The sequence below is a fragment of the Lontra canadensis genome, unplaced genomic scaffold (genome assembly GCF_010015895.1).
Source record: "Lontra canadensis isolate GAN:19392208 unplaced genomic scaffold, GSC_riverotter_1.0 scaffold78, whole genome shotgun sequence".
Lineage (NCBI taxonomy): Eukaryota > Metazoa > Chordata > Mammalia > Carnivora > Mustelidae > Lontra > Lontra canadensis.
This window is the reverse complement of record NW_022631072.1, coordinates 9,763,835-9,785,439: the sequence shown is the minus strand read 5'-3', so window position 1 is coordinate 9,785,439 and position 21,605 is coordinate 9,763,835. Positions and strand designations below refer to the sequence as shown.

The window sequence follows — 21,605 nt, the reverse complement described above, 5'->3', positions numbered from 1 at the left end:
TGAAGTTTTTAATAAAAAATTTCCACTAGACATTTGGGGTGGGAGGATATCTCAGTAAGAGAGCTTTTTTTTTTTTTTCTTCTGACTTTTCTGCATCCGGGGAAAAACAAAGGAGCACAGTCTGAGCCAGCAGATGAGTAACAGTGTTTGTGATGCCTCTGGTTGTTCCTGAAGAAAACTTGTTCAGATAACAAGGGGTTTATTTTAAATCCATACCACTGCTGTCAGTTTCCAGTATTTACATCATAGCACTTATGTACGCGGGTAATTTCTGAGACAACGTTTCAGTCTTTCCTGCTGTTAAGTTTGGTGAATTCTCAACACACACCAAAGCCAACCTTCACTGGGCCGGCCGGTGGCTCTAGAGAGACTGCAGGTAAGACTACTGAAAACAGATCGCGTGGAAACGCAGAGCTGCGAGAGTGATGTCCCTCACTCCCGGCCTGTTACCTGAACTGTCACAAGATCACATGCAGCTGAAGGAGGAGAGAGAGTCACACTGAAGCCCTGCGGTTAAGACAGGGCTGAGGGGTCTTGCTGGTGCTCGGGAAGAGTGGCCTCACTCTGCTCCTTGCCGCTCTCCGGGGACGGCTCCTCATACATGGGCTCACCGAGGTCGTCACTGCCCCCTTCACTCTGCTCCTCGACGTGGTCCTCACTGGGCGCCATAGTCTGTTCCAGGCTGTTCTCCAGAAGTGTGGGAGAATTGCTTATTCTACTTTCTTCTTCAGCTGCCTCATTTAAGGGCTGGGAAGGAGGTGGTGTGGGAGTATCAGACTGTGGGACACTTTCAATGGAAGAGATGGGGGCTTTGGTTAGAGTACCATCGGCTACAATCTCATTTTGAGGCAAAGATAACTTTTCTACAAGTTTCCACTGAATGATGCTCATGTCTTTTCCACCAGTTGAAATCAGGTGACTGTCATTATGAGTAAAACTGACATTGGTGACATGGCTGCTGTGGGCACTGTACTTGTGACTGGGAGCCTGGAAGAAACAGACAGGAAAATTAAATTCATTCTTTACATGCCTTTTTACAGCAATGGAAGCCACCAGGTAAGGGAGGTAATTCAGATCACAGCCAGAGTCAGCACGTCTGAGGAATGGAGCTAGCAGTCATTTCCTTTTAATACTCATTTCTATGGGAGAAACAGAGTAACATATATACATCCATATAGTCAGACCATATTATTTCCAAAAATAACGTAATAAATAGTCTGTCAGGTTAACTACGTTCTGCTGAGACGGGTAGGGGAGAATTTACAAGGTGGGAGGATGGAAGGTGATTTAGGAAATGGTCCAGGAGCTTTATAATGTTGATTGTATGTGTAACAAAATATTTTAGTAGGTTTACGAAACATTTAAATATCTACTGAAAAATTACAGATAAACTAAAAATAATAAAGCCTCTGCTGTCTTCTCTAACGGTCTTCTGGACCTTAACGGTGAAGGAGTAAACGAGCAGTGCCGGCCTGGACGCTGCCCCCCGCCCCGGGCCCCTCAGCATCACAGTGAAGAGTAACTGCACATCTTTTCTCACCAGCAACACAAAAATATCCCCAAACAAAAGGCCCTACAACACTTGTTTTTAATAAATTGATTTTACCTTTGCTTTGGAGCAGGGATACTGAAACAGATGAACTTTGCAGAAGTCATCAGCAACAGCGATCACCTTCCTGTTGTGGGATCGCACCAGTGCATTGATATCGGTCCCATCGGATCCTTCTGGCCAGACACCTTTGATACGGAAACACAGGGGTGTGGAAAAATGAGTCTAAAATATAACTGCGATGCCACGTGGGTTTATTTAATTTTAGAATATTAAACTTAGCTGCTAACATTTCCTTTACAAATTTCTTAGTGGTTCAATGCGTCAAAGGATGAAGTTTTACCTAAAAATCTAATAAAATTCAGTGAAAACAGCCTCAAGATGGAAAATTTAAAGACACAGAAATACTCACTAGTAACCAGCAGGTGGTGCTAACGAATAGTTTTAGCTTAACTCCCCTCCGCAAATAAGCTCTTCCTTTTTAAAGTTTCTAGTCGGAGGGGAAATTCTGTTTACTCGTACAGCAAAGTGCAGGAATACAAAGGTACAGCTCTAGTTCTTCCCAGCAGACACTGCGGAAGCCGCGTGAAATGTACCCTCTTTCTTTGCTGTTCTCTGCAGGCAGGCACTTCAAAGAAAACCTCCGAAATTCTTTATCTTAATGGAAATGCATAGGCCACCCACTAGTCTATCATGCTATCCCACAGAATCTTCACGCAACTATTATTTATATCCAGAGACATAACAAATTTAATTATTCTGAATCATGAGGCATTGGTGATCACATTCAACATAATTAGCACAAAACACGATTAAGACTAGATGGAGGCCTGCGCACAGCTGGAACGCCGCCCATTTCATTATCAGTTAGGAAAGACGTTAGGTTGAGGTTGGTGTAGAGGAGAGTAACTACCACGACTTCCAGGGCTTTGACGAAACCTCAGATGCGAAGCCTTCTGGCCAAGCGTCTGTGATTTCATGTTGGAGCCTTCGTTGTATCCCTGGGGGTTTCAGCTTTCTATAAGTTTGCTGTGGCCGAACCAAGAAAGAAGGCATGTGCAGATTTCTACAGAAATTACGATTCCATGAAAGATTCTGAGATGAGGAGGGCTGGTATCTTTCAGAGTGCAAAGTGATTTTGGAATGTAAAGAATTTCTTTGGGTTGAGTTCAATTAAGTTTGTCCTGTGTTCCTGAACTATGAAGCACAAATATTGGGTTATGGAATAGTTTGTCTTGATAAATCAACAACAACAACAACAAAAAAGACTAGATGGAAATTATGGAATACAGAAGGGCTGAGATGCTGGCCTCCTGTGGTTCCGTGCTATTCCAGAGAACAAGTAAGTTTTTGGTAAATTCGCTAAAACACATCTAAACACTTCTTAACTGACATCTCTTAAATAAATATTACCAGCTATTGGCTACTGTTTCCGCTTCACCCAGAATAAGGAAATTGTATATGGATGAGTTAGAGTTAGTTTTTAATTTCTTGTCAGCCCAGTACTCTCCTACGTCTCTAGAGCAGTTGCATTTAGCACAGGGACCTATAATGGATTATTTTTCTCACGTACACAGCAAAAAGAACTGTTCTGCTCTACGATCAGGCTGGAAGAGAGAGCACAACTGTCACAAGGCAGAGATGTTGTTAAAGGGAAAAGTATTAATATTCTGAACATTGCTTTAGGTACTGACGTCCCCCTCGTATCCAGTATTCTAACTACTAAGTAGAACATCTCTTTTTTGTACTTCGCAGACAAGGCTTTATTATCTTAACTTTTCCATTTGTCTTGTAACTTCTTCAGAAGGGAACCCGCAGATCGGGAAGGGCTTAGAAAACAGTCACAGGAAAAGATTTTGAGAAATATTTAAAACATGAGATTAGGAATGATTTCCAAATTTTATCTTAAAATAATGTCTCCGAAAAATGCCTTTGTATTTTGACAAATGGTGCTGGGACACCTGGACATTCACACGCAGGAGAGTGAGAACTGCTGACAAGGACGTGGGGAAACAGAATCCTGGGAAGTCACGCTAGTGGGAATGTAAATAGAGCAGCCACTTTGGCAAACAGTCTGGCAGTTCTTCAAAAGGTTAAACACAAGGTTACCACTGGACTCTGGAATTCCACTCCTAGGTACATCTCAAGGGAAATGAAAATATGTCTATAGAAAACCTTGAACATGCTTGTTCAAAGCAGCATTATTTGTATTAGCTGAAAAGTAGAAACAATCCAAGTGTCTCGTCACCTGACGGCGGATAAACAAAATGTGGGGTGTGCATACGATATGCGTACAAGGGCTCTCACTCAGCCATAAAAGAAAGTGCTGACACATGCTACAGTGTGGATGGGTCTTGAAAACACTCTACATGAAAGTCCAGAATAAGCAAGTTATTAGAGAAAGAAAGTAAATTAGTGGCTGGTGGGTACAGGGGTGGGGAGGAGTAGGAAGTGACTGCTTATGGGTAGAAGGTTTCTTACTGGGGTGATGAAATGTTCTCAAATTAGACAGTGATGATGGCCACACTACAGTTCTAAAACCACTGTACTGTTCTCTTTAAGAAGGTGAAATTATGTGTTATGCTCAAGCTATTTTAAAAATGCTTTTACAAATTAAAATACTTCAGTTTTCACGTGGAGGAAAAAAAATGGGAAGGCAATCTGTGCTATTATGTATACTTCTTTCAAGTGTCTTTTGTACTAAGGACCAAAAGTCTGCTGGATTTTGCAGAGAACTTCATATTGGTTTGATCCTAATACACCTGATTTCTTGAATCTGACATTAATAGCGATAACACTGAAGAACACATAACAGACTCTTTTTTATTTAGAAATTTAAGCAAGTAATTACTATGTACGAGAACACCCACAAAACCATCTTTTCCCATCAGGTGTCATGTTCTTACCAAAGACTTGAAAGCCTAGTACGCAGGTATAGGTTGTCCAATCAGTGTCCTTACAATCTGATCGATTCCTGATTAGTTTGCAGCCATGTGTAATGTCCCCTTTAAATTCAGAAACAGGAAATATAGTCATAGTGCCTGTATAAATGTATTTGAAAATGTATCTTGATTCAAACTAGCTATGTTTATTTGTAATCCATACACTGAAATCCATACACTGCATTAAGATACATTTAAAAAGGAAAAATAAAGTGTTCCCTTTAACAGGGTTTATAAAATTGTAAAATTGTTCCCCACTGAAATTGTTCTTTCTTTAAGAAGCATAAGTGCCCATGTATTATACTCTTTCCTCTCTCCAGGAAGAGTTAAATACGAAGCCATATTAGAGCAGCAATCTCGGGGCACCTGGGTGGCTCAGCGGGTTAGGGCAGCCATCTCCCTGAGTAATTTCTTAGGACACATGTCTACATATGTAAATTAATTCGTTACTTTCTTGGAGAAGTGAAACTACATTTGAGATTTTCACTCTTTAGCTCAGAGAAACATATGTCAAGTCAGAGAGCCAGCACGCACTCTCTGCACAATTCACACTCTGCACAGCTGGTTCACTTGCGCCTTGGACAGACCTGTCTCAGCTGGACGTAATCATTTGTACTTACAGTACAGTATCTCATAGTCTCCTGAGTTGGACATTATATACTTGTTGTCCGGGGACCAGTCAAGGTGTGTGATATAGCTGGAATGTCCCTAGGGAATAAAAGATCAACTATTAGAAAGCATTTAGCGTTCTGAACAATCAGGAGTTTAGTAGCCAACAGGTTTTCTGAGAAGCCATTCATCTGGAATTCCTAATGTGTACAGAGGAGTATCACAGCGTCTAGAACGGACTTGAGCTCACAGAAGGTCTCTAGTTCTTTTTCACCCTATCTTGCTGGGAACTGAAGGTGCAGGTATGCAAAGATACCGAGTGATACACGAAGAGTTCCAGAACTCCGGAGTGGGGGTGAAAGGTGGCTCGGCTGGTGGAGCATCCGACTCTTGATTGTGCTCACGTCACAATGTCAGAGTCATGGGATCAAGCCCTGCGTCAGGCTCTGTGCTCAGTGTGGAGTCTGCTTGTCCCTCTCCCTGTTCCTCCCCTTGCTCTGGCGTTCTCTCTCTAAAATAAATAAAATCTTAACAAAAACAACTTTGGAACGAAAAAGGGATCTCACTACAGTGGGACACACTGAGCACCTGGAACTTGGGAGTATCTTGTTGGCCTTTCCACCCAGACAGCAGCAACGAGCACCTACTACCTGTGTCAGACTTCCAAGAGGAGTCTTACAGGCTTGTGCCTTAAAGGACACTTCACAGATCACCTATCATTGGGCCTTTTTTCAAGTCACTGGTGTCCCCTTTAGAAGGGCTTAGTTTTCAAGAACGAAGTAAGGGTTCCAGGTTGGTCACAGAGAGTACATTTTTCCTGGGCTGCTGCTTAGCACCCACGGTACAGCCGCAGAGCTGGGGAATGCGGCACAGATACATGGGCATGGGGATGTCTCCTACAAAAACTCTTATCTCCAAAGAGTATTTGTACTCTTTCAAAACAGCTGAATCCAATATGACCATCTGACTCATTAAAACATTCCTTAAACAGGAGACATGATCTTTTTCTGGTCTAGTTTTTACTAACGCTGTGGGAATTAAGACAAAAAAACCTATTAAATGCTGTATTTTGTTGCCTTTCTATGTAAGCATTTGAGGATTTCTAAGATAAATCGCAAGTCTTAATGGTGGCACAATGAGACTCAAAAGCATTTTTATTTCCTATAGTCTGTGGTAAAGCATATTTACTTTCTATTGTACTTTTTGAATTACTAGCTTTCTGCATGTATTTTTTTAAATTAAAAAACTCAAAGTACATTAGATGCAGTTTCTAATGATTCACATAGTATTCTAATTTTTTTTTTTTTAAGATTTTGTTTATTTGACAGAGATCACAAGTAGGCAGAGAGACAGGCAGAGAGAGAGGTGGAAGCAGGCTCCCTGCCGAGCAGAGAGCCTGATGCAGGGCTCGATCCCAGGACCCTGGGATCATGACCTGAGCCGAAGGCAGAGGCTTTAACCCACTGAGCCACCCAGGCGCCCCAATTCACACAGTCTTCTAATTACTCCATTATCCTTCTGAAGTCTGACACCTCTCTGGAGCTATGATCTCCCTCACAGTGCTATATGACACATATATTTATACATTTAAATACATTTAAATGCTGTGAATTTGAGAACTGTGAAGTGCCTGAAATCCCGAGTTTAGGAGGTATACTGGAAAAAAAGTTGGGAATCACTTGCTAATAAGCAAAATGGAGACCTACCAACTTCACAAGAAATCAAGTTTCAAAGCCAGAAGGACACATATGGTTACTGGATATTTTCTGAATCTGGCAGGAGGATAAGGTTCACACAAATCCTTTTCATGGTACGTATGATGCCTGGTTCTGGCATTAGAAGCCATGCCTCTCAGATAAGACAACTGCTGGCTACGTGCACGAAGGATATTAACAGATTAACTAGGCAAAGTGCCGTCCTCCAAGAAGCATTCACACTAATGTAGAAATATTTAAAAATATCATCTGGGACTCTGTGAAAAGGCTTTAATAACATTATTTAGAGGAGCATCAGAAGCACTGTATATGTAATATTCATGTAGTTCCATCTGTATTGATTGGACACAGCACATATTTAGAAGGTAAATGAGTATAAAGTATTCTCAAAAAGGGCCCCTGAGGGGCTCCTGGGTGGCTCAGTGGGTGAAAGCCTCTGCCTTCGGCTCAGGTCATGATCTCAGGGTCCTGGGATCAAGCCCCGCATCGGGCTCTCTGCTTAGCCGGGAGCTTGCTTCCCCCTCTCTCTGCCTACCCAATATAGAAAAGACTTCCCCCTCTCTGCCTACTTGTGATTTCTGTCAAACAAATAAATAAATCTTTAAAAAAAGGGGGCGCTGAGTAGAAAAAGTACCCAATACAGAAAAGACTTTGGGGAAGTTACCAATTTATACTGGAAAAACGAAATGAGTACTTTTTCCCTGGTATGGATTCCAATATATAAGCAAAGAGAAGATTAAATGTAACTGGGGTCTATAATGTTACCTTCCCAGACAGCACCATGGAGAGTCCTTGCCCTGCCCAACTCACAGGCCACGGAAGGTACGTGCACTGCGTGAGGGAAAGTAGCCTCACATTCCACCCCAAGGGCACGAGACACAGTTGGGAGCAAAATCTAGTATACTTCCTTGAAAAGAAACAGTAAAGTACTCTAAGCTGGCACTTTCATTACTATTATTAAGTAATCATAGTAATAGATGAAGCCCAAAAATACTACTATGAAAAAAAATGAGAAATATTGTAGCTAAATCTTTGTCACCGAGAGGATCATCTAAATCAGTGAGTTGCAACACTGGTTGTATATTAAAATTACATGAAGAGTTTTTTAAAAAGTAGCAAGGCCTAGAGTTAGGGATCTAGCCTTTTCCCTACGGAGGTATTCAGGTGACACCCCCCCCCCCATCTAGAGCAGTGCTATCCAGTAGAACTTTCTGTAGTAATTCAAGTGTTGTGTATGTACACAGTCCAGTGCAGCAGCAACTAGCCACCTGTGGCTTCTGGGTACTTGAAATGGAACTGAATTGTACTTAGTTTCACGAACAGAAAGTTCTGGTTAGTAGCTGCGATGCTGGAAAATGCAGGTAGAGAACAGTCCATTCGTACTCTATGGATTTGAAATACCTCTTTTGTTATCTAGATTTCCATATAAACAGACATCTGTTTCTGGACTCTCTTTTCTGTTCAATTAGTCTATCTGCCTGTTTCTAGCCAATTGTGATAGTTTTGTGGGATGTGGAAAATTTCAGATGAACTTTAGAACCACTTTATCAATGCTGAAAACTTAAGGAAGACGGCATCAAATTTAGAGAGGAATTTGTAGAGAACAGATATTTTTATCAAGTCTTTTAACCTAAAAACACATTATGTCTCTATTTTTTCAGTTCTTTTTTTTCAACCATGTTTCCTGTGCTTTACTTGCTAGATTTATTCTCAAAACATCTTTTTGTTTTTGTTGCTTTTGAGAACAGGATTTTCCCCCTTGCAATCGCATTTCTTTTTTAAAAAATTTATTGATTTATTCGAGGGAGAGAGAGGGAGAGCATGCGCAGAAGCAGGGGGAGGGAGAGGCAGAGGGAGAAGCAGGTTTCCTGGTGAGCAGGGAGCCTGACTTGGGGCTCATCCCAGGACCCCCAGATCATGACCCAAGCCAGAAGGCAGACACTTTTAGACACTTAACCACTTACCCGACTGAGCCATCCAGGTGCCCCCCATCCCATCATGTTTCTGATGCTCTTTTGCTAGTTCAAGGGAAAGCTGTTTTTTTTTTTTCTTTTTTTAAATAGATATATATATTTTTTATTTAAGTAACCTCTACAGGTCATGTGGAGCTCTAACTCAACAACCCGAGGTCAAGAGCTGCATTCTCTTCCAACTGAGCCGGCCGGGTTCCCCCAGGGAAAGCTATTCTTCAGTGTCCTGAACAGCTGTCTAGTCAATCCACATTCCGCCCCCTTCCCTGAAGGATGGAGCTGAAACACTGATTTCCCAACCCTTTCTGCAGCTAGGGTGCCAGAAACCACTGAGTGGGGCTTCCAGGGAAACTTTTAGAGAACGGACTTAGGAGGAGAAGTACCTTTCCCCGGTCTAATGCTTTCCTCCTGGAACGAGGATCTGATAACCAGAGAATGACAGAATATAAAGAGAGAAAGATTTTGAGTCTCTAATGACTTCTGCTTAAATGAGAACACATCCCTCATTTTTTTAAGTCACCAGGTACTGCATATATCCTGTTACAGTAACAATGAATCCTAATGCCTTACTGAAATACTGGTAAGTTTTATGGATTAGTTTCTTAGAGATTTCTAAGCAGACAGTTTTAGACTTTTTTCTTCTTTGATGTAAGTTTTCAATTATCAAACTCCTGGCAAAAAGGACACTTACTTTTACCAGCACTTCTTTCCTATCCTAACAGACTCTGAAACAGTGCATCATTGCAACTTCAATATACTTCATTTCCTACGTTACCATCTCAGAGCAGCGGTGTTAAAAGGAATATAGGAATTCGAGTCAAGCAGAAAGCCAGTATGTTGGCAACCGGGTGTAGAATAAAATCATCTTAATCCTACTGCAAGTAGAGTAGAAACTTTAGGTTAATCAGAACACTCAAACTCTTTCAAGGAAAATACACAATTATCCATAATTAGAAAACTCTTCTTGAACTTTCACAGATTCATATTAAATGCTGAAAAACACCCCTAAGTACAGCCCAGGGCTCATCTAGTTACCGAGTACAAGGCTGCTGCTGGCATCCAACACTGAGTGGAGAACATTCTCAGCACAGTGTATCCACGGTCAACTCTGGGTCTCCCAGCAGCCTGCATGAGGGCGCCCACTTAGCAGAGAACAAGTCCAGGGGGCAGAGAGAGGTTTCGTAACTTTATAAAGAAATGGTGGAGCCAGAGTTTAAGCCCAGGTCAGAGAACACAGCACTTAATTCATGCTTATCTTTTACTCATTTCTCTAACACTGAAGATGAGCAGAAAGTAATTTCAGAGTAGCATTTTAAGAAAAGGAATATACAAGTAACTAAGGACTTTTTCAGTACATTTCAAAATAACACAGCTGAGATAAAGAAATGGTGTGGAGGGGCGCCTGGGTGGCTCAGTGGGTTAAAGCCTCTGCCTTCGGCTCAGGTCATGATCCCAGGGTCCTGGGATCGAGCCCCACATCGGGCTCTCTGCTCAGCAGGGAGCCTGCTTTCCTTCCTCTATCTCTGCCTGCCTCTCTGCCTACTTGTGATCTCTGTTAAAACAAAACAAAACAAAACAAAACAAAACAAACCTGTGTGGAAAGTAACAGATTGTAAAACTTCACAATCCTCAACTCACATTCCTCAAGGAATTTCAGATAACCAACCAGCGGTCTTCAAATTCTTTTTATCTATAAGATCTTTCTTACACATTAAATATTATAAGAAATGCCCAATATGCAAAGCAAAGAAAATCATATCCATACCAGCCCGGCTTAGCCCCACTCCAAACCTTAGGGCTTTGCAGGAGACAAGTTAAAAAGAGCTCCAGAACCCAAAGCCTTTTTTTTTTTTAAATAAACTTTTCTATAGAAGCAGTTACAGTATCAAAATGCTTAGGGGTGCCTGGGTGGCTCAGTCACTTAGATGTCAGGGTCCTGGTTTCAGCTCGGTTCATGATCTCATAGTCATGTGATCAAGCCCGGCTCTATGCTCAGCATGGAGTCTGCTTGAGATTCACTCTCCCTCTGGCCCTGCCCCCACTGACTGCAGCTCGTGTGAGCACACTTGCCAAGTGCGCACGCGCTCTCAAAAAGAACTAAATCAAACTGCTACACAGTCAATGTGTGATACAGCCATGAACCCCTGAATCCTACAGTTTAATCAAACCACTTTTTCTAATATGTACTAAACACTAAGAAGATGGATGTTTTCATGGAAAGTAAAAGAAAAAAAAAAGGTTATTTTAAATTATATGGTCTAATTAGCAGGCAGAAAATGCCACAGATCTGGTAGAGCCAGCTTGGGGTGTGTGCTGGAGGGAGTGCAGAGCACCTAGGGGGAGCCCGTAAGCAGTGCTCCCAGAGGCAAACCTGGGAAGTCAGAGGACAGAGACAGGTCACAGAAGAGAAAATGAAAGGCTGCCACAGACAAACAGTATAGAGGGATGACTCCATTCTCTCTTCCTCTCCATCCCTCAGCCTGCCCAGAGAGGTCAGGTTCATGAGGAGCAGATTACTTCTTGGAAGATCACTGGGGTTTCTTCCAAGAGAAGGCCTGGGACCATGTGTAGTAAACAAACTTGAGGTGTCTGAGGTTGCTACATAAGAGCAAGTAAATTCAATGACTGGAAGAGCAAGTTTTGTGAGTTTACAGAAACTGCAGTAGAGGTCCCCCAGGAAGCTCCGAGAGTTAACTTTACAATCAACATAGTGTAAGAGTAGAAAAAGGCCAAGAAGTAAGAGTCATCATAGGTCCCAGGCCGGCAAGGATAGTCCAAGGGTACAACCTGACTGCACATATGAATCTGTCCAAAAAAGTGTCATTCAGGTGGGTGGTCACCAAGGAGTCACAGAGGCAAACGTGGACAGTACCCACCTAATGTCTAGGATAGAGGGACCTGAAGACCAGTTCCAGGGGTAGCTACTGACTACTGGGGATGTAGGTGCCAAGGCTGCCAACCTCCTGATTATACTCTGGTTTCACATGCATATTTTTGCCTGAAGGGAAGTACTGGCTGGAGGATGGGCATGTCCTGTCCCCTTGGCATTTACATACCTTATTTTAAATGAATAAACTAGCATTCTGATTCTGAGTTGGTTTCCTGAGGTTTGCTTATAGAGAGAAAACCTGATTGGCCAGAAGAAACTAGGGTTCAGTCCCTTACCAGTTAGCTTTTTTAGAAGTTGGTATTTTATAAGACAGTTTTGGAGAACTTGCATGATGTGAGTCCATTTCTCTAAAATGGATCTTGTTTTGTTTCTTAGCTTATGATTGTGAGCGAGGCCTTGGCCTGTAGTAACTTTGTCAAGCATGCCTTGCTTGTTCAGTTTTCTTGGATACCAGTCGTCATCTCAACTGACATTTGCACATAAAATGATGCCACAAAGAGGGACAGGCTCCAAGTCCTTGGTTAACTTATTAAAGGGAGATTCTCTAAAGTTCTAAACTATGGTGGTTACTTAAATACTGACTAGTACTAGTACTAGAAATAAAATAGAAACAGCATTTGTATTTGCAACTCTAAGAGTAGTTCCCAGTCTTCACAACAATCCTATATAGTAGGAACTGTTATAATGCCCAATTTTAAGATAATAAAATTAAGACTCAAAGAAGTTAATTAACTTGTCTAAAGTCTCAATCAAGTAAGCAGCAAAACCAGCATTAGCTCCCTTCTGTCTGTCCTATACCCTAGCAGACAAGAGATAAAAGCAGTTAACATGAAACTGTAAGACCAGCTGGTGGAAGCAGACAGCAAGGAGAAGTGACAGCAGGAAGCAGAGCACAGAACATTCAATAATTAGAAAAGCAGAGTAGCTGAGCCTTTTATTATAGCCTCCAACAGTACTATCAACTTTAACAGTTCCTAAGGATATCTCAAAATAGTACTTTCAAATGTTTTAAAGATAAAAGCTGCTTAATTGGAGAAGGCCAAGTCTCATGCAATTGATAAGCTTGCCATTTCTCAACACTTCCAAGGTCATTCTCATTATCTAGTGTCATTCACTGCTGTTTCCTTTCTGGATCAGTTGTACCATAAGAGCACAAGACAATGAGATACACACAGAAAAATCTGAGGCATTTAACATTACACTGGAAAGTCTGCACTACTAAAAGAAGAGGGTCAGCCCTGGATTTGCCACATCAAGATGTGACCAAAGACAAGTCCTTTATCTTGTCTGAAAATCAGTCTCTACATCAGTAAAATAAGAGCTGAGCCAAGTGTGTGCTACAGAACTACCTGTGAAATTTTGTGATTCTACAAGATTATACTTTAATTGATATACTCTTATTTATTAAAATACCAACTTTTTTTAAAAGGTTGGAGTGAAAAATTAAGAAAAACTTGGTGCCCGGTAGGGTAAACTACAGTAACCTGAAAATTTCTTTCAGTGGAACATTTCATTTGCTCATGTGGTTACAATGAAGCATTACTGTACTATTTTGTATCACAAATATCATGATAATCAATTAAAAGACATTTCAATAAATTAATGGGTAATGATTCATAACTGTTATCAAGGCAAAAAAAATATTTTGGATAAATTCTAAAACTTTGATGTTGCCTGTAGATCATTTTATAGGCTGGTTTTAGCGTATGGTACAAAATATGTGTGTGCATGTACACATGTGTGTGCACAAAGTATATAAACAAGTCTCTTCTTTGAACAGTAAATGGCCTGGGTTTCACTTATGTATATGTTTCTAAAAATTAAGTTTTTTATTTATCCCCCTAAAACTATTTTGTGATGTGTGCCACCACTAACCACTATTTCATCAAGTAATTTTCTAAACCTTTCCTAACATACACACCAAGCTACTTCATTTTTTATAAAAATAATAGTTAACACATATTGAGTACCTATTATTTGCCAAGCACTATTCAAAGTATTTTATACGCATTAATTTATTTTAATCCAGTGAAGCAGAAACTGCTCTTATCCTCATTTTATAGATGAAAAAACTGAAACAGATTTGTAAGTAACTTCCCAAGGTCACACTAGCTTGGAATTGGTGAAATACAAATTCAAATCCAGGTAATCTGATCCCAAGTCGGTGCTCTTAACCACTATGTTATACTGCCTGCCTTTCTTGTCCTGCCCTCACCTCAAATGTATACTTTTTGAGGACAAGGAATAAATCTTACATATATTCCTGGTGTCTAGAACATTTCTTAAGTTAGCAGAATGCTTGCCATAAGGTGTACTCAGTACGTCTGCAGAACTGAATCAAGTTTACCTTACAATGATAACAAAGTCAATCAGAACAAATTCAAGAAGAAAAAAAAACAAAAACAAACAAAAAACCAAACAAATTCAAGGAAATATGCTTCTGTTAACTCTCTTAATGCAGACAGATCTCCATATAAATTATTTTACTTTAGTGGTAAAAGAGGTGATACAGGAGATTGCAGGGTGTTGGCGGTCGACAGGAATGTGGGACACTGGGATTAAAAGTGAGATACCCCTTCATTTCTGACTCACATCAATTTTCAAAAAGTGTTATTCTAAGGGTTTCCTATGGAAATAGCTTTAAGACACTGCCTTAAAACTAGTCAGAAACAGACAGATATTAAACTCCCATCAAAAGAAGAAACACTTCTAAATCACACAGGGAACTGCAATATTCTGCTGTTAAAGTAAATCTGTTTTCAAAGAGATTAAAGTTTAAAGCAGTTAAGGATAGTAAAACAATGGCTATATCAATGTAAAAATCTAACTTATCTCAAGTAAAATTTTCCAACAATTTTACAGCTTAATTTATTTTACTTCAATACTTACAGTGCACTTTCCATGTCTGCTGTATTTTCTTCCATTTTCTGAGACTACATAGAGGTAAATAAAGTTGTCATGAGATCCTACAGCCAGGAGGGTGCCATCTAGAATGAGACAGGAAAAAATGTTAACTAGAGAAATGTACTGAGCTGCTATTTTATTGGACCTGTACTAAATGAATGATATTTTACAAATGTTAAATCTCACCAATTTAACTGTTATTTTGCATTTTTTTTTTTGAGGCAAACCAAAAAAGACTTACTTTTTAAAGATTTCTTAACATATAATGTATTATTTATTTCAGGGGTACAGGTCTGTGATTCATCAGTCTTACACAATTCACAGCACTCACCATAGCACATACCTTCCCCAGTGTCCATCACCCAGCCACCCTATCCCTCCCACTCCTCTCCCCTCCAGTATGTTTCCTGAGATTAAGAGTCTCTTATGGTTTGTCTCCCTCTCTGGTTTCGTCTTGTTTCATTTTTCCCTTCCTTCACCTATGATCCTCTGTCTTGTTTCTCAAATTCCTATCAGTGAGATCATATGATATTTGTCTTTTCTTATTTGGTATTTGATGAATGAACCCTTCCATCACTAAGCACACTTGAAAAACATGGCCATCTAGTCCAGTCATTTCTTGGAGATACTCAAAGGTCGGGGACTCTGGGGTCATCTCCTCCTAGTTAGTTACACACTGGCTCCAGGGAAGTTAACGAGCTCTTATGGGTCTAAGTACACAGCACTCATGAGCTGAGTGTTCAACTGCTCATTTCAGCTGAACACACATGACTCTCCAGCTTGGGAAGGGACTATGTTCTCTTCTTTTATGGTCTCTTCTATTGTTCTTACCATAGAACAGACGGTCAATAAAGTCCAACTGATCTTTGGATTTTAATTGCTACATTTGTAGCAATTTGCTAGGACAACACTAAAAAAGCCAAGCCAAACAGAAAACCTTTTCTGCTTTAAGATAACTTGTCAGGCTTATAGCCTGAGCAAATATTCTTCCTTCCATGTTTAACTCAGAGAACAGTATTCTGCGCTTCCTTTTAAACAACTTAGAAGCAATAAAAAAGAGCCTTTGAATCCCACACTGATCTAAGGACTGGAATATATTTTCAAATATAAGCAAATGTCATTCACACTAACTCCAGGGAAGAATAACATGAATGGAAACATATTAATAACGGGAAAAGGGAATGGGAATATTATGGAAACATAATTAACATTCTGAATAAAGTATAAAGAATTATTCAAACAAGGCTAAATGAATTTATCAAATTCTTATGAGTTGCTGAGTATTTTATATAAGTAACAAAATCATGACTATGTAGCCAGTAATACAACTAGATTTTAAAGAACTTGAACAGCCTCTAATAGTGTGTATTTTGAATATTACTATAATTTATATCTTCTTATATACAAAAAAGATTGCTAAATAGATGTAACATTCAGCCTAATACCTATTCAAAATCCCAAGTATGTGTAATTCCCCCAAAGTGGGATTTGACTGTATTCTGCTTTCAACTGCAAATGCAGTTGTAACAGTTCATTCTAAATTTGCTTGATGATTTAGAATGTTGTTTAACTTTAGAAGATCTTTTGCAGTTTCCCGCAACAGAATTTAATCTGATGTTGGGGGAAACATATTCATTAGTTAACAAGTTTAGAGAGTAAAGAAAAAAGTAGTCAGTTTTAGTGGAAGTGAAAATATGCACTGACAGAGAAATGCTGTGAGTGCCAGGATGGGGGTAAATCCGCCTACCTACTGAGTAGCGCACCACGGAGAGCTGTTCATTCCCATCTGTGTGGATAGAAACTAGATCTCTGGTTTCTGCATCTAGAACAAACCACCTGTTAAGAAGTAAAAATCAAAGTTTTCTTCAGATATTAGCACTTAAAGAAAAAAAAAAGATTGCTGACTTTTTCTCCCTTTTAAAAAATTTCAATGAATTTTAATAATGCCTTTAAATATCACGTTTCCATCATCCACTGAAGGATAAATTCTGCAAAATGTTGCTAAATACAATGTATATATATGGACCTAGGCACGTTCTCATTTCTATTTAGGTAATCACTCAATGCCAACTGGGTCTCTTTGCTAGGTAGCATCTAAACAGAAAGTTAAGATGACAGGATCAGTGTTTTTGAAGATTAAACCAGAGTTGGGGAAAAAGAAATGAGTCAATTGAAACAAAGGACAATTAAGAGCCAATTTCACTGATGGTGACCATATACAATAGAGAAGGTTATAAAAGGGAAATGAACAATAGAAGACACAGAAAAACCTTTAGTAAGGACGTAGGATAGGTTGAGCTGAACACTGAGGAAATAGGCGGTTCAGTGGCAGAGGGGGGACAGCTGCACAGCTATGGAGTTGGGAAGGAGCATAGGCAGTATGAAGGTCGGAGGGGAAAAGCACAGGGCTCTTTATTCAGTGTGATTTCAACGGAACCAGCAGGGGGCGCTCTGCCTCTCCAATACCTCCACATGTGCTCTGAATTTGCTTTCAAAGGTCGTTTCTTGTCCACATTTACAGGAGAAGTCAAAATGTGAACAGCCTTTTGAGAGGTAAAATAATGGTTAAATTTAACTACATTATAAATGACTTATCCAATATTTTTATAAGAGCACTTGAAGAGGTGCCTGGGTGGTGCAGTTGGTTAAGCCTTGGACTCCTGGTTTTGGCTCAGCTCCTGATCTCAGGGTTAAGAGATGGAGCTCTGCACTGGGTACCCTGCTCAGTGTGGAGTTTGGTTAACACTCTCTCCCTCTCCCTTTGCCCACTGCCCCTCACCCCGCTATGCTCATTTGCTCTAAAATAAATACCCCCCCTTTTTTTTAAAGGGCATTTGAAGGGAAAGATGGTGCTTCAGAAAAAGCTGGCAAAATATGAGGTATAAAGCAAAGAATGGCAACTGAAGACAACTAGAGACTGGATAAGTGAGAGGAAGGCAGGTTATAAAGAGCATACATAGCTGCTTGGAGGACTTTAGAGTTAGGCATGGCCTGGCTCAGATTAGTCCCTAAATAAGTATTTGGAGAACGAATAAACAAATATAAGGTAAGTCTTGAACATGACGGAAGTCAAGTTTTAGGAAGAATTATTATTTTTTATTTTTATTTTTTAATATTTTTTTTTATAATTTATTTGACAGAGAGAGAGAGAGATCACAAGTAGGCAGAGAGGCAGGCAGAGAGAGAGAGGGGAGGAAGCAGGCTCCCTGTGGAGCAGAGAGCCCAATGCGGGGCTCGATCCCTGGACCCTGGGATCATGACCTGAGCCGAAGGCAGAGGCTTTAACCCACTGAGCCACCCAGGCACCCCAGAATTATTATTTTTTAAAGATTTTATTTATTTGACAGAGAGAGACACAGCGAGAGAGGGAACAGAAGCCAAGGGAGATGGAGAGGGAGAAGGAGGCTCCCCACTGAGCAGGGAGCCCGATGCGGGGCTTGATCCCAGAACTGTGGGATCACGACCTGAGTCGAAGGCAGATGGTTAACGACTGAACCACCCGGGCACCCTCAGGGAAGAATTGTCTGATGTGATGAGAACAGGACAAGACTAGCAAGTTTTGTTTTTAAGATGGGAAAAAATCAACCACTAAAATAAGCCAGTGAAGAAATAATGACAGTTCCTTGTAATTTTGAAGCTTTAAAACTAATACCTGGAAAGAGACCATTTCCCCTTCAGATTAAAAGAAATATTATTTAGGAGAGAGAAAAGGGCATGAAAGAATTAAAAAAGTTTAGTGATGTCGCTTAACATGCCTTAGTGCATGCAAGGTAGAAGATGAAAGACTAAAAGATGCTGACTTTTACTACCTATCAGTGAAATCCCTCTCTAATTTAAAATATTCATGAATGAATTTTAGTAACTTGTGAGCTATGGGATGAAACTTCTAGGTAGCTAGCCAATTCATAAATTCTGTGTTCTATGTTGGTAAGAGAAAGCGCTTCTATGTGAATACCTGAGTTAAGGCCAACAGCAGGAAGCTGGCACTCTGAAGCTCTCTGCTGTATGTCTAGCGATCATTTCCATTTCACAAGGTGTGTTACTTTACTACAACTGGAGAGTACCCATAGATTATCCGTTTCTTCTGAGAACGTAATTTATTAATCAATTTTTATGGCTAACATTGTTGAACTCCTCTGGGGCCAGAAAACCAAAGCTGATGCCAGCGAACGGCCTTTTCAGAATCAGGGTACAAAACATCCCAACCCAGAATGATCAGACAGACCTAAAACAACGAGATACAGTGCCACTCTGTAGGTATCAGATGTCAAGTTTTTAATGAATTGAAACTTTATTATCTTAGGCATTTGAAAAATTATCATTTTTTATCAGGAGAGCCCCAACTACTGTTCCCCCTGACCCCAAACTACTGTTTTAAGACTGTTTCCAAGTCAATTTAATCTTCCTGGGAAAATGACAAATAATTTTCTCTTTTTGGAAATTCCCTTAAAAAGTAGTAAACAAAACAAAACCCCCAACAAACCCTAGAATATCTGTTGGTGTAACATGTAGAAACCTAAAACTCTGAATTGTTGACTAATAAGAAATGGTAGCTATAAAAAAAAAAAAAACCCTCCAAAAAACAAACCTGCCTACTTTTTCTAGTTCTTTAATTATATATCAGAGGTTAATCCTATTTTAATCAAGAATTTTTAGTAATAATTCAATAACTTTGTTATAAGAAGTACCTAACTTTCATAGGGACTCCAGCAATAATTTAAAAATTCCCACTCTTTCCATTGCAAGAATTAAGTTCTAGCTTCAGAAAAGACTTTTGGGCTCAGGACCACGGTCTCTAACAAATGTCTGGGGAAGACAACAAATCCTCTAGCAAAGGGAATTTTCAAGAAATAAATATTTAAGTTTCATCATGGTGTTGCAGTATGTTCTTATTTCAGTCCAGAGTATATATACTGGAACCAAGCTTCTGCTTTAAGATAATGTGGATCATTACCAGGCCTAAAGGACCTAAGGCCTATAGGCCCAAAGGACCTAATGCATCCTTCTAAATGTAATTGCTCAGTAACACAGAGGGGAAATGTTTGGTGATATATTTAAATTACTCTGACTTGTGCGTCAAGGACCAAAGCCTAGTACCATCATTTCTCTTGACTTTCTAAAAAGATCTATATTGATTTCTTTGGTCACAAGAAAAGAATCAAGATTTTAGAGATGGAAAGTATATTTTAAAGCCCCTAAGTGAATATATAGATTTTTATAATGAGTTAAAAAATATTCATCATAATATAAAGTGTGTCCTCTGGGTGGCAGGTTTGTAACCCACCCCCCACTTGCCCTGTGCCATTCCCCCCTTCCTTATGATCTTCTACTTATAAGAACAGGAATAATTTATATCAGAAAAATGTAAAGTCAAAACAGGGTAAAGAGAAGCCTAATAAACCCCTCTTATTTTACAAATAAAAACAACAAAATGCTCTGATTTCAAAACATCTGATCAGTCATCAACCACGTCATTAGTTCAGAGAGCTTCTGGCCCTTGTGCTTTTCACTAATATCACACAAGGGAAGGGTATGACTCCATAGAAAGTGCTCTTCCTAGGCCTTTGAGATACCTTAACATTTAGGGATCCAAAGAAAAAAAAGGAGTTAGCCAAGGAGGCCGAAGAATTTATAATCTAACTGGGGAGAAGGAGTGAGTTCATAAAGTGGTAAACAGTTCAAAGTAATATGAATTATACAAGTTATAAGGATTATGAAGTCTCAGAGCAGGGAGTAATCACAGAGGAGATGAGTGGTCTAGGATTTCATCACATCAAATGCGGCAAGAAATAAACAGGTAGTGAGCAGTAGACAAGAAACTACAAAAAGGGTTGGCATATGTATGAAGGATAGCGACTTGACCATTCTAGCTGGAGTGGTGAGGGAAAGATTTTTAATGAGCTTTTAGAGGCCAGGCTAACAAGTTTGGATTCCACTGTTTAGGTATCAAGAAGAATTTAGTAATGTGCAAAGCCAGTCAGGTCACAGTTTCCCACATTTGCTCAACCTATTCCTCCTGTTTAATATGAACTCCTGACTCTTCACTGCTTCTTCAAGATCCAGGAACTTCAAGGCAGGACCAATCCCTCCCCTGTGAAGCATTCTCTGACCTCACACTCACTGTAATTTCTCTGTTGATCTTTAAGCATCAGTGCCTGTTTATTCAAGTACTATTACACTATAATAGGATATGTTCTTTACCCTTTACGTAGTATCTAATCAGGTTACAATCTACTTAAGGTTGGGCCCAAGTCTCATATTTCTTTGTGCTACCCACTGCATCTAGTTCAGTGCTTTACAAGTTGCTGGAACTCAATCAGCATATGAAGAGTGAATCAGAACTGGACTTGTAACAAGACAGAACTCAGAGAGATTCATGCTGATGGAGTTCAAAGACACCATGCACAATGGGAAATGAACTCAGAAGTACCCATGGGCCAAGTTAACACCAAATTACAGAGAGAAAAAGCTATTCTTTTCTAATTAGAAGCTTTCTCTTCTAATTATGTCAAAGAAAAGTCTCAGCTAATGCTAATATGTCTTTGATTACTGCCCCTTTTGAACAGCAGGAGCATTTCTTAGACTCAGAATTTTATAGTCAATAGTACTTTAGCTACACTGTTGGCTTAAGTGACAGTCACCATCAAAATTGTGGAGTTGAGCCTTATCACTTAATTCTCTCCAGGTCTAGGATTTTATGATTCCATGTCAACAACCAAATTCTTTACTCACTCACCAGGCTCACTTCCCCAGCCTGCTTCCTTGTCAAAGCTGTCACCATCCCTGCAGACCAGAAACTTTGGGATCTTTTTTGAAGTCACCTCTCTCGGTCTGTCCACTACCCTTTCTATCCATATATATATTATATATAGTATGTTCCATATACTGACTCGATTTGATGGATTTCTTTCTTTGAAACAATTTCCAACATTCATCCTGCTTTTTATTCTCCTTATCATCACTTCCAGCCCACTGATTTCTTTAATTTCAGGTGTCTAACCTCCATTTATCAGCCTATAAAATGGC

General features: G+C 39.9%; 1 protein-coding gene across 5 annotated transcripts in view; it reads right to left on the bottom strand.

The window, feature by feature from the left end:
- Positions 1-389: 389 nt before the first annotated feature.
- EML4 (EMAP like 4) overlaps positions 390-21,605 on the bottom strand; it is a 151,686-nt gene continuing 130,470 nt past the window's right edge. For 3 of the 5 annotated variants that reach the window (XM_032882015.1, XM_032882016.1, XM_032882019.1), the window contains 6 exons: positions 16,327-16,415; positions 14,565-14,662; positions 5,112-5,199; positions 4,456-4,554; positions 1,607-1,737; positions 391-987 (listed from right to left, as the gene is read on the bottom strand). In XM_032882015.1, coding sequence (XP_032737906.1) covers positions 514-987; positions 1,607-1,737; positions 4,456-4,554; positions 5,112-5,199; positions 14,565-14,662; positions 16,327-16,415 — 979 coding nt within the window. In that variant the 3' untranslated portion in view covers positions 391-513. Of the gene's footprint in view, positions 988-1,606; positions 1,738-4,455; positions 4,555-5,111; positions 5,200-14,564; positions 14,663-16,326; positions 16,416-21,605 lie in introns of all 5 variants that reach the window. The other 2 variants (XM_032882017.1, XM_032882018.1) reach the window with 1 other exon arrangement.